Raw genomic sequence first — 11,863 nt, 5'->3', positions numbered from 1 at the left:
TATTTTGTGCAGCTGCGTTGTCTATAAAAACGCAGCTGCTTGTAAGAGGTAAATAAGTGTTATCTATGATGCCTATTTCTGTACAGACGTTATTCTGTCAGAGAACTAGTCAGGAACTACTTATGTTACTGGTTTAAGCTGGTAAAGGTCCGGTCTGGTCACTAGGAACATCCTGATTCCCAGGGGCGCTAAAAGGGAGCGGGCAGGGGGAGTGAATACTAATTCCTGACCTTTACCCTCCTAATACACACACTGGCGGCTACTGGGCCTGGCGTGGACTCGTGGAGTGCAGGTTGGGACGGGCGTGGCCACGTCATGTCACTCTGGCAAATGGGCGTATCCGACAACTCTTCTCTCCAGGAAGTGCCTGTGTAGCTTCAGCAGCCAGCCCAGCCTAGCAGCCGCATCAGCAGCATGGAGACCGGGGCATACGGGGCGGCCAAGGCCGGGGGGAGCTTTAATATGGAGAACTTTCTAAAGCGGCCTGAGACGATATTGCGGATCTTTAGTGCTGTGAGTACACTCCTTTTTATATTCCCTGCTCCTATGGAAACACCTGTAGATACTTTGAAGGCAGTTCTTGTACTTTAGCCGCCCCTAAACACACTGCAGCAGCCTCGTCACTGTATAATAATACCCCATGACCCATGATCTGCACAGCGTGTCTCTAACAGGCAGCATGATTAGTCATTAAGTAGCAGCTCATATTGCCGCAATCGGAGAATAAAGTAGCAATTGGGTTACAAGGAACTTGTAATGCATAATATCACACATGAATTCTCCATTAGCAGGATATATATCATCATCATGTGACTCCTCCACCCTGTGTCATATGCTGAGATTATTATCCTGGCATGTGATTGCTGGACACGTGGGGTCTGTTTACTTACAGGGGATAACATTAGGGAGGGGGGGGGGGTGAGAGAGAGAGACTCACTGCTGCTGGCCGGTCCTCCATACACAGCCCAAGGATTATATTATGAGGGGGGGTGCATGTTCTAGGTTGTTATTCAAGGCCAAGTGCCCTGGCTCAGGATGTGCAATGAGAACATACTTACATATATCTCAAAACCCTCAATTTATATTTGTGTGTAAAATATATATACATACATACATACATACATACATACATATAACAGTGAATAATTTGTGTTATGGGCAAGCTCAGTTTTTCATATTCCCTCAAAAATATAAAAAGTGTGAAATGATGAAGATCATGAGTCATTAATTTGTACTTGTACACTCCTGGTAGGAGATCTGGAACAGAGTCACCATTGTTTGCATAGACCAATTCTCACTGTGAAAATACAATTAGCAAAGGTGTGCTAGTATAAGGAAATAGAAAGTTTCTCTACCAGTAATGAGGATGAGGCATCGGGGGTAATTTGGAAGGTAACATGGAAGACATATCAACAGTACAGCATTATTATCATTTCTAGCATTACACTGTGTTTCTGTCTTGTCTTTTTGCCCCGACATAATGAAACTGTTCAATGGTTATTAATCTGTTGAAGTGGCCTTTTGTAGCAGACACTATTTTATAGGCTAATAATTCTTGGAGTGCTCTGTAATTACAACTAAACCTATGACAAAGATTGTTTGTAAATGTTTCCAATAAGGTTGTGTTAACAGAGACTTCCTACCTGACAGACTGCTGAAAAATACAAGGGCTTATGCATTTTCTCAAATAGAATATTTAATTAAAGATGGTAAATTTTTCATGATTTGACTGAAAACACAAACAAACCTGATTTCATTTAAAAATATTCTAGTACATTTTTTGCGTTCAGAACATAGTAATCAAACGGTAACCTTTCCCTAAAATATGGCAGTACTGAGGGGCCTATTCATCAAGGGTTTTTTTTATTTTTATATTTTAAACAAAATTATTTTAAACAAAATTATGTACAAACCAGTTTCTGTATACATTTGAGTTGTTGTGTACTAATAGCCTAATGCAGGAGATTTCACAGAAAGGCTAATTTCATCAGTTCCCATTATTCTAAATGGGTACTACAGTCTGACCCCTATGTACCAAACTCCGAAAAGAAAAGGTTTTCAGATTTTGACCCTGTGGCTTTGCTAAATTCTCTGATGGCATAAACTGCTTTACGCCTATGGAGGCATTCTCGCAGTAAAAGGATCTTATGATTGGATGCAATCACAGGCAGCTGCTTACAGTTGCAGCAGGTTGGGTACAGAATCCCTTCGTCAGCATCCCATCAGAATCCTGATCAAACTAGGTAAGTACCCTAACTCCTAACCTTCCCCTCCTGCAGCCTATCCCCTAATCCTTCTCCTCTCCTTAGTGCCTAGCCCATAACCCTAATACTGTCGGGATGCTGGCTGTCTGGATTCTGGTGCTGGTATTTTGACCTCCAGTACCCCAAATGCCGGAGACTACTTTCCGTTGCAGCCTTTGTCCGGCTTCGATAACTGACGCTGCAAATGTGCTATTTCACTTTCTCAGGAGGAGTCTATCGAAAATGTAAAAGACTTCTCTGATATTCTAGGGATGTAACTCACAGGGACAGTGGTTATCGCTACCTCAGTCTCTGCGAGTTAAAGTTAGTACACAGAGGAAGAAAATTTAAATAAAACGTAATCTTTTTGCACTACCGCGATTATTGATGCATATACCCCTAACTTGGTTATGGATATTTATTTTGCAGTATTCATCTGTAGATGTTTGTTTTATATTATTACTAGCAGTGGACCTTATACAGAGCCGGAGCCACATGAAATGATTGCACATTGAGTGTAATCAAACTGCACATTGCACTTAGTTGCTGTCCTGTTACTTTCATCTGACTGCAGTCTGAATAAAATTGTGTGTGTGTTTATGATGCAAATACATTATTGTATACAAGCCTATAGGTCCGGCGGTTCTAATCCCGATGGCGTAAAACCGGCAGTGAAGATCTCGACAGGGAAGTATATTAACTATTATTAACCTAAGCCCTAACCCTCCCTTAGGGGTGCCCAAACCTAATACACCCACCCTCCTCTGTGGTTGTCCGTGCCAGACTTACCTTCGATCGGAATGCCGGGCGTCGCGCTCCCGGCGTAGGTAAAATGAATGGCATCAGGGTTTCGACGCCTGTCATTAGACCCCTGCCGGGATTAGACAGTCAGGAAACCGGGGGTCGCCATTTTGACCATATCCCCTGGGGAGCATCTAAGAAACTATTCAGAAATCTGCTATACTGGCACTATGCTTGGTGATGGTGGTTGATTGTTGAGCTTGGTCTTCCCTTCTAAAGCAGCTGGAGGGCTCCCTTACTACAAGAAAGTGCTGAAAGATCATTGTGCACATACGGATGGTTCAGTTATTGAACTGCTCCCTAGAAATGATTAACATGCCTTATGGAAGTGAGAAAGGTAAACATTGTAACAATAGCATACAATAATGGATAACAACCTAATGAGGTAAGTTGGTAAAACACTGCAGCTGAGAGACTAGTACTAAATGCAAGTTTTGATTGTACAGGGGTTATATACATCTAGTTGTACTGTACTTCCACACGTCCCTTCAGTGGCATTGTGCTTTTCATGGGCATCTGGGTTATTGCAGCACAGAAACCTACTAACATGCAACCAAACAGTGGTTACATCAACAATGGGTGGAGAGCCCAAGGGGGAAAAAAACGTCCTCGAATAGTGCTGTAAGCTTGGAAAATCGTCTTACAACACTTTCATTGTTTTCCTTAGTCTACAGTGAACATCAATACCACCATATGGAAGACGCATTAGGTTAATCATTTTAGTGGGATTAAAAGACCTTTGAAACCTTGCAAACATACATTCTTCTAGTCTCACCCACCTGGTACCATCGATAATATACCTCTAACCCCTCGCATTGTGCTGTGTGACCTGGTTTAAATATTTGCTACCTCCTACCTGTCTGTCAATCAGAAGTGTGGCAATGGGAACCCACATTGCTGAGGGGTCCAGGCAGTACAGTGTGCAAATCTGGTGTGGTATATTTGTTGACATGCACCATGTCGACAAAAGGTTCCTGGTGGTCTAGTGGTGACTTACCTGGTCTGGCGACTCCAGCTGTGTCCTATGGATGTGGCGGTGATGCATGATGTGTTCCGGCAGAACACGGGGGTCCTTCCAGTGGTAAGTATTGCTACCCCTATCCCTCCCTCTATTGCCTAATCCTAACCCTCAGTTGCCAGTCCGTGCAGAATGTTGACATTTCACATGTCAACACTGAGCATTTTCGACATTCTGCAGATGCCGGCATTTCAACAGTGTCTGCATCATAACTGTCAACATATTCAATTGGGGGCGAAATAATAGGAAAAGTCGCGCTACAGGGTTTTCTCTATTCAGTTGAAGGAGAGAAAATGAGCCGCTGTGATTTCTATAGAAATCGCCACAACTTTTTTCTTGCAGCCCCAGTGCAAGTCTAATTTTTCCTTAAATTGTTGTCTTAAAGAGAAATTGTAGGAGCTTGCTCGGAAACCTTAAGGTGCCCATCCCCTAGCAGTCATGAAAACAACAGCACAATTATGACATTGTAATCGTGCAGTCATTTGTCAGTCTGTGATGAGCCTGCAATGAATGAGCAGTCGTTCAGTGCAGGCTCATCAATCATCTGCAAACATGCTCAACCTGACGTTATCGTCAGGTTGACCAGCATGTTTGCACGATGATAGATGTCTAAATGACCAGCGGGCACACCCATCGCTGGTCGTTTTAGACATTTTTGCAAAGGATTGAACAATCATTATCGTTCAATCGCTGAACTTAATCGTCTACTGGATGGGCACCTTTAGGACACTCCTCCCCCCAATGACTAATTAAAAAATGGGAAGTTTCCAATTGTCTTAATTAGTCCAAATTTGCTTACCTTCTGCAGCACTGTCCTCCTCCTCCGCATTCCTAAAGATGCTAAAGTGATGTCTTCCAGCTTGGTGTCGTTTGTTGTGTCATGCTGAGAGCCCCTGGGTGTGTGTGTGTCCGCCCCCACCCCCCCCTCCCCCCTTCCAAAAAAACCCCCCAGGTGTGTGGGGCATACGGCAGCCAGGCACAGCAGACCAGGAGCGGCAGGAACACATTGGTAAGTGCCCGGGTGTTCCGTGATTGCATCCCCCTTTTTTTTCTTTTTTGTCCTTTTGTAGGTTTTTGGCTGCAAAAAAACTTTAAAACCAAATTTTTGTAATTGAATACCGTGATGCAGAAATCCTCTAACTGTGGGTTAACAGCGTGGCCAATTGAATAGCTCTGGGAACTGTGTGTGTGTGTGTTTGTTTTTTTTTTTTTTTTTGCATTTTCAGTGTTTGAGGTAGTGTTTTCTCTTCGTGGGATTAAGCTGCATACACACTAGACGGTGTGTGTATGTGGTGATATCGTCATCGGCGGGGGTGCCAGCATCAGCAAGTGTATACACACTTGCCGATGCCGACCAGCGACTGCAGGGGCGGGGAGCAAGGCCATTTTGCATTCAGCAGCATGGCATCACTCACGATATCCCCAGATTGGGCTACTTGTACAGCTGACTGGAGGGGATATTGTAACAGTGGGAGCGTGCATCGCTGCTAGTTTTTAGCATACACACTTGCTGAAATTGTGAACGATAGTACAAGCTTTGTTCTGCTTTCTGCATTGCGTACAAATGTATCCACAAAGCAGTTTTATGACCTATCAAAGAAAAACAAATCTCATTAACTCTGTTGGAAAATAGACATACATTGCTGAAAAGCACAGTTGGTACCTACAAAAATAAATCAATGTGTCTCCTAAAAGCTGCAGATTATTTTAGTTTTTATTTCACTGATCCTCTATTTAAATGTGTACTAGCAACCAATAAGCTAAGACTTGTATTATGTACAACTGCCTTATTTCCGATCAGCTATGGTTTAATAAGCATAATGAGCTTAAGTAGTCACCAAAATAGTAACTAAAAGGAAATACAGAATGAACTTGTTGTGCAAAGGTCTGGGATACTTATAAGCTATGTCCAGTGACCACACTTTACATTAATTGCAGCAGTTTAAGTAGAATTGTTGGTTTTTAATCTGTTTTTTTCTTTTTCTTAATTTTGTCCTTTTCCTTTTATAGGTTTTTGCACTCATTGTTTTTGCCTGTATTTTAACCGATGGCTACGTTAATCCTCCACATGACTCAAAATTATACTGCATTTTTAATAAAAATAGTGATGCTTGTCACTATGGGGAGTGGATCGGAATTTTGGCCTTTATAGGGTCACTGCTATTTCTGGGATTAGATGCTTACTTCCCAACGCTCAGCAACATCAACACCAGAAAGTACATTGTAATGTCTGACTTGGGCTTTGCAAGTAAGTACCCCTGTTTTATTCTGGAGAAGGGAGATCTGGGTTTGTCACTGTTTTAAATTAATCCTTTGCCAATACCTCAATACCTTATTTGTCTGACTTACATCATCTGCATAAATATATACATGATGAATCACATAATCTGCTTTGTACTGGATGTGGCAATATTTTCCATATAACACTCCTTTACATAGGTAGTAAAACTGTGAGAGTCCTATGTCTGTGCACCTGCAAAAGACACTAGGACAGGGGTATCAACATGCGGCCCTCCAGCCGCTGTTGAACTACACATCCCAGCATGCCTTGCCACAGTTTTAGCATGCCTTAAAGGCAAAACTGGCAGAGCATGCTGCAATGTGTACTGAAGGGCTGCAAGCTGAATACTCCTGCACTAGGAGTTGTTTAGAAGATTGGACACAGGACTTCAGCTTCTAGCTGTCATTTTAAAGAATGTACTTGATAAATGATAGGTATAAGCAATTTTTTTCTTCTCCAGGGTCCATAGGGTCCACAGGAACTACCTGGGGGGGGGGGGGGGTGTGTGTGTATGTAGTTGGAGTAATCCATTGCACCAAACAGCTACTGCTTTCAAGCTCGCATGCATAGGGCCTCCTCCCTATATACTCCGCCCCCAGCAATAGGCATTCAATTGTTTTGTTTGGTGCTCGGCAAGTGTCCAGACGCACCTCTTATAACAGCAGGACTGCTTAGGCAGTCCTAGGCTTTTTTTATTTTTTGATTTACCATAGTTTTTATATACTGAGTTGAGTTTAATACTAAGTGTCCAAAGGGACGCATGTACTACAACTCCTACTACCTCCACTGATGCTGAAACGCCAGCTCCTGAACGGGGCTCGGGGATTTCGGCGGAGCTTAGCTAGCAGCGACGCTGGGGCCCAGACTGCAATCGGATCCAAGGAGGTGACATGTTAAGGCAATTCCTCGCATGCGAGAAATCGTGCGCTGCAGTCCTGGCTTCCGGTTTAGGAGGCACATTGGAGGCTGCTGCGGGTGAAGGGCTCGTCGGAGTGCCTCACTAAGGCCGCTGGGGCCTTATCGTCTGACACCGGGGATGGGTAGTAGATGCACTAGTAAGCGTCTACTACTGTGAGGCCAGCGTACCCGGCCATCAAAATTGCAGCTTAAGGGAGATCAGCACTCTCCCAGCCGCTCCTCCACCCCACCCCCCCCCCCCAAGACGCAACTTCCTGTGTGGGTTCCCGAGTCTGGTTTGTTATTTATGACCACCTCGTGTATTGAGACGCTCGCAGTTCACCTATGGTGCGCTGCTGAAAGCTGTTGGTTCTCAGAGGTGCGGGTCAGTCTCCTTGTACGCCTCTCCCTTGGGTCAGGTGTGCAGTGCTCTATATCCTACCAAGCCCCCGGGGTTTGGTCAGTTGATTCAGAGCCCATTTGCGTTGGCATATGAAATTATATTTGCGTTGTATGTGACTTTAATGCTAGATGCTGTATTGACACACTTTTAATTTCTAAACTGTCAGATATATCTATCACTGTGTTTCTCCTCATTCCTCTGTACAGGTATGTGGGGTTTTTCATTCTTACACATTTACTTGTGAAGACGGTCAAATTGCATTTATACCTGTGATACATTGTTATGTCTAAAAGCACGGGAAAGAAGGAGGTTGAGCCTTCTACGCTGGTATCATGTAGATCCCATTCGACAAGCTTGTCAGAACACGATTTTGTGCAAAATGGTTTGTGTTAGAACCTGTTATAAATAGTCTTCTCCAATCTGGTGCACCTGCACAAGAACCACCTTGGGTGGCCTCTTGGTCTCAGGTTTTGTTGAATTTAGTGGACCGTGCAGCAGCTTCACAGGCTCCTGCAGCGGTGCTGCATCCCTCTATGGTGTACCCACAACATTTACATCCTTCTATGTATATGTCTCCCATGAATCCTTTTTGGTTTGATGCTTATGCTCACTCTAGTCCGAGTATGTTGCCGTCTATAGTCGCACAGCAGGTAATGCAAGCGACTAGTCCAGTTGTGATAAAACGAAAAAAAATAGGAGTATTCCTTCAGGCATTGCCTCAGGATCCTCACACTGCATCATCATCAGACTTTGATACTCCGCATTCCGGTTCTTACTCGGTTGAGGAAGACCAACAATCCTTGGAAGATGTCCACTCTCTGGTGAGAGCAGTTAAGTATGTCCTAAGTATAGAGGAAGAGGAGGTTCCGCCTAAATCTAAGACTTCGGCCTTTAGGCGTCAGAAGGTGGCAAAGGATTATTGCCATCAGTCTGAACAACTGACGGATCTCATGTCTGAAGCATGGAATAATCCAGATAGGCGTTTACATGCGACAAAGAATTTAACTTCTCGGTACCCATTTTTACCTGGTGAATGTAGCAAATGGGAAGTTCCTCCAACGGTAGATGCTCATGTGACCAGATTGATCCGGAGTTCTACATTACCTATCCTTGCCGCATCCTCACTTAAGGAGGCTACCGATAGAAAACTATTTGAAATCAGTTTTTTTCATTATCTGGAGCTATTACCAGGCCGGCTATAGCTGTAGCCTGGGTGGCCAAGGCTATGGAAGAATGGACGACATCTCTGGAAGATAGTATGCCAGATACTACCAGAGAACAGCTGTCTTATCTCTGCCAAATGCGAGAAGCAGCTGCGTATGTTGGGGTAGCAGTTATTGATGCAGGTTTTCTAGGATCTAAAGTATAAGCAACTTCGGTGGTTCCTCGGAGGACCCTGTGGCTAAGAACCTGGAAGGCAGGTACAGGAGAGCCCTGGAGTCTTTACCTTTTGTCGGGAAGGTACTGTTTGGGCCGGAATTGGATAACATAGTGACTGCTCTGGCAGAATCTAAATCTGCTGGGTTGCCCTCTACATCTACCCCTAAGTATAAGTCATATGTCCACTGCCCGGTGGAGCGGGCCTCCCTCTGGGGGATCTCAGGGTAGGAGGCCAACTTCTCCAGTTTTCTTACCCCTGGCATCAGACAACTATTGATGCTTGGGTTGGAGTAGTGGCCTCTCATGGGTACGCCCTCATGTTCCTGGGGCATCCCCCTCTGAGTTTTTTTTTTTTTTTTGTACAACTCTTCCTTCAGACCCAGTCAAGGCCTTGGTCCTCCTGAAGTCATAGGTTATAATCCCCATTCCTGTGACTCAACAGGGAAGGGGTTATTATTCAAATTCTGATTCTGAAACCAAATGGGTCTCCTCGCCCTATTCTGAATTTAAAGTATCTCAACAAATTCATCCATGTACCCAAGTTCTGTATGGAAACCCTACGGTCAAATAGACTAGCAATGGAGCCTTAAGATTTCATGGTTTCCCTAGACAGACAGGATGCGTATCTGCATGTACCAGTTGCATGTTCTCACCAAAAGTTTCTGTGTTTTGCGATGGGTCAGGAACATTGTCAATTTCAGGCTCTACCCTTCGGTCTGTCTACAGGGCCTCCGGGTATTCACCAAGATTATGGTAGTCATGGCGGTTCATCTCAGGTGACAAGGAGTCAGGATACTACCATACTTGGACGACCTCCTGATATTGCCTCAATCTCCGGAGGTTTTATAACACCATCTCCAAATGACCATTGCCTGTCTACAAGAGCACGGCTGGATAATCAATTAGAAAAAGTCTTCTTTCTCCAACTCAGCAGATAGTACATTTGAGGGCGCTGCTGGAATCTCTGGGACAAAGGATTCTTTTACCGGTGGACAAGATTACTGCCCTAAAAGTACGGGTACGCAAACTGCTTCGCAATCAGAAAGTGTCAGTTCACTTAGCAATGCAGGTGCTGGGGTCCATGGTATCCATCTTCAACATGGTGGCTTATGCCCAGTTCCATTCCAGGACCCTGCAATGATCGATTCCGTCTCATTAAGATGGTCGGTATCATCTGATAAAGTCTGATCCGCATCTTGCCAGAAGTTCGCCTCTTCCTTGCGTGGTGGCTGCAGATGACTCATTTAGACAAGGGTCGCACTTATGAATCCCTGATTGGGTGCTCCTCACCACAGATGCAAGTCTGTGAGGATGGGGCGCGGTGACAGGTCATCACATCTTTCAAGGAAGAAGGACAGCTCAGGAAAGTCACCTGCCCTTAAATATTTTGAAGCTTCTTGCGGTGCACAGGGCGCTCTTTCGGGCGCAGGACCTCCACGGCAGGCCTGTCCAGATCCTCCATCAGGGAGGCACACTAAGTCCGGCAGCTATGAGGGAAGTGGCGAACATTCTAGTTTGGGCAGAATGCTGGAAGATGGCAATCTCTGCAATATTCATCCCAGGAATCCTCAATTGGGAAGCAGACTAAGTCGTCAGGACACACACGCCGGAGAATGGGCTCTTCATCCGGACGTTTTTCTGAGCCTGGTGGACAAGTGGGGACTACCGAACGTAGACCTCATGGCATCACGTCACAATCACAAGGTCCCCAGGTACGGGTCCAGAACCAGTAACCTCTCAGCTGCCTTCGAGGACGCTCTGGCGGTGAGGCAGGACTTCAGTATGGTATACCTGTTTCCTCCGATCTCTCTCCTCTCAAGGGTTGTCAGAAAATTCAAGCAAGAAGGTGACAGGATGATACTAATAGCTCCTACATGGCCCAGGATACATTGATTCATCGATCTGACACATCTATCCATAGACAGTCCACTTCCTCTATAGCCGGATTTGCTAGTGCAGGGTCCCTGTCTATGTCCGAATCTACTTCGGCTGGTTTTGACGGCATGACTTTTGAGTCTTCTGTCTTAAGGGCCAAAGGTTTTTCTACTTCCGTGATCCAGAAGATGCTAAGGGCAAGGAAGCCCGATTCAGCCCGCATCTATCACAGGGTTTGGTTCTTCTTCTTTTTCTTTTTTCTTGTTCCAGCGCAGAATTGCCAAACTTTAGAACATTTTTCAGATGTTCTCAGTCTCCAACCTCCGTTTGTCCCTTCGGTGGCACCAGCACTGCAGGCTCCCCCCTTTAGGACTCTTAGACGCAGTGGAACTCAAATGGTTGACAGCGAAGACCCCTCCCCTTTTTTTTTTTTTTTTTTTTTTTATTGCCTTCATAAACCTAGGTTGGCCAGCTAACAAGCAGACTCTAGCTCGGTGGCTGCAGATGACTATTTCTCATGTGTATACTCAGGCTGATCTCCCTGTTTCAAACGGTATGCAATCGGGAAGCTGGCGGACCTAATCCCGACAGCCGGCTTCTCGACTGCTTAATCCCAGCGAGGGTTAAATGACAGGCACCTAAATCTATATGCACGTCATTTTACAGACGCCGGGAGACTGGCGCCTGGCATCCCGATCGCAGGGGCGCCGAGCGTGGATAGCCGCCGGGGGGAGATAGGTTTAGGGTTCCCGGGGGGGGGGGACTTGGGGCTAGGCACCTCCCCAGTAGGTGAGGTTTAGGGCACTCCTAAGAGAGGGTTAGGGGGTAGAAATAGGTTAGTCAATACTTACCTTAGGACGATCGGGATCTCCTCCTCTGACGGGATGCTGCTGTCGGGATTCAAACCGCCGGACATGGGTCCGGCGGTAAATCATACCGATTTCTTCAAAACACGGTACCTGCAC

The 11,863-nt window shown here is 45.2% G+C and overlaps 1 protein-coding gene across 1 annotated transcript in view; it reads left to right on the top strand.

Moving 5' to 3' along the window:
- The first annotated feature begins 275 nt into the window (after window positions 1-275).
- Window positions 276-11,863, top strand: part of SYNGR2 (synaptogyrin 2) — a 36,114-nt gene continuing 24,526 nt past the window's right edge. The window contains exons 1-2 of the mRNA XM_088475283.1: window positions 276-513; window positions 6,073-6,310. Coding sequence (XP_088331409.1) covers window positions 415-513; window positions 6,073-6,310 — 337 coding nt within the window. The 5' untranslated portion in view covers window positions 276-414. The remainder of the gene's footprint in view (window positions 514-6,072; window positions 6,311-11,863) is intronic.

This window comes from Taudactylus pleione, unplaced genomic scaffold, assembly GCF_031769625.1.
Source record: "Taudactylus pleione unplaced genomic scaffold, aTauple2 ptg000016l, whole genome shotgun sequence".
In the NCBI taxonomy this organism is placed as follows: Eukaryota; Metazoa; Chordata; class Amphibia; order Anura; family Myobatrachidae; genus Taudactylus; species Taudactylus pleione.
The sequence above is the reverse complement of the archived record's forward strand: the minus strand, read 5'-3'. Positions and strand labels throughout refer to the sequence as shown.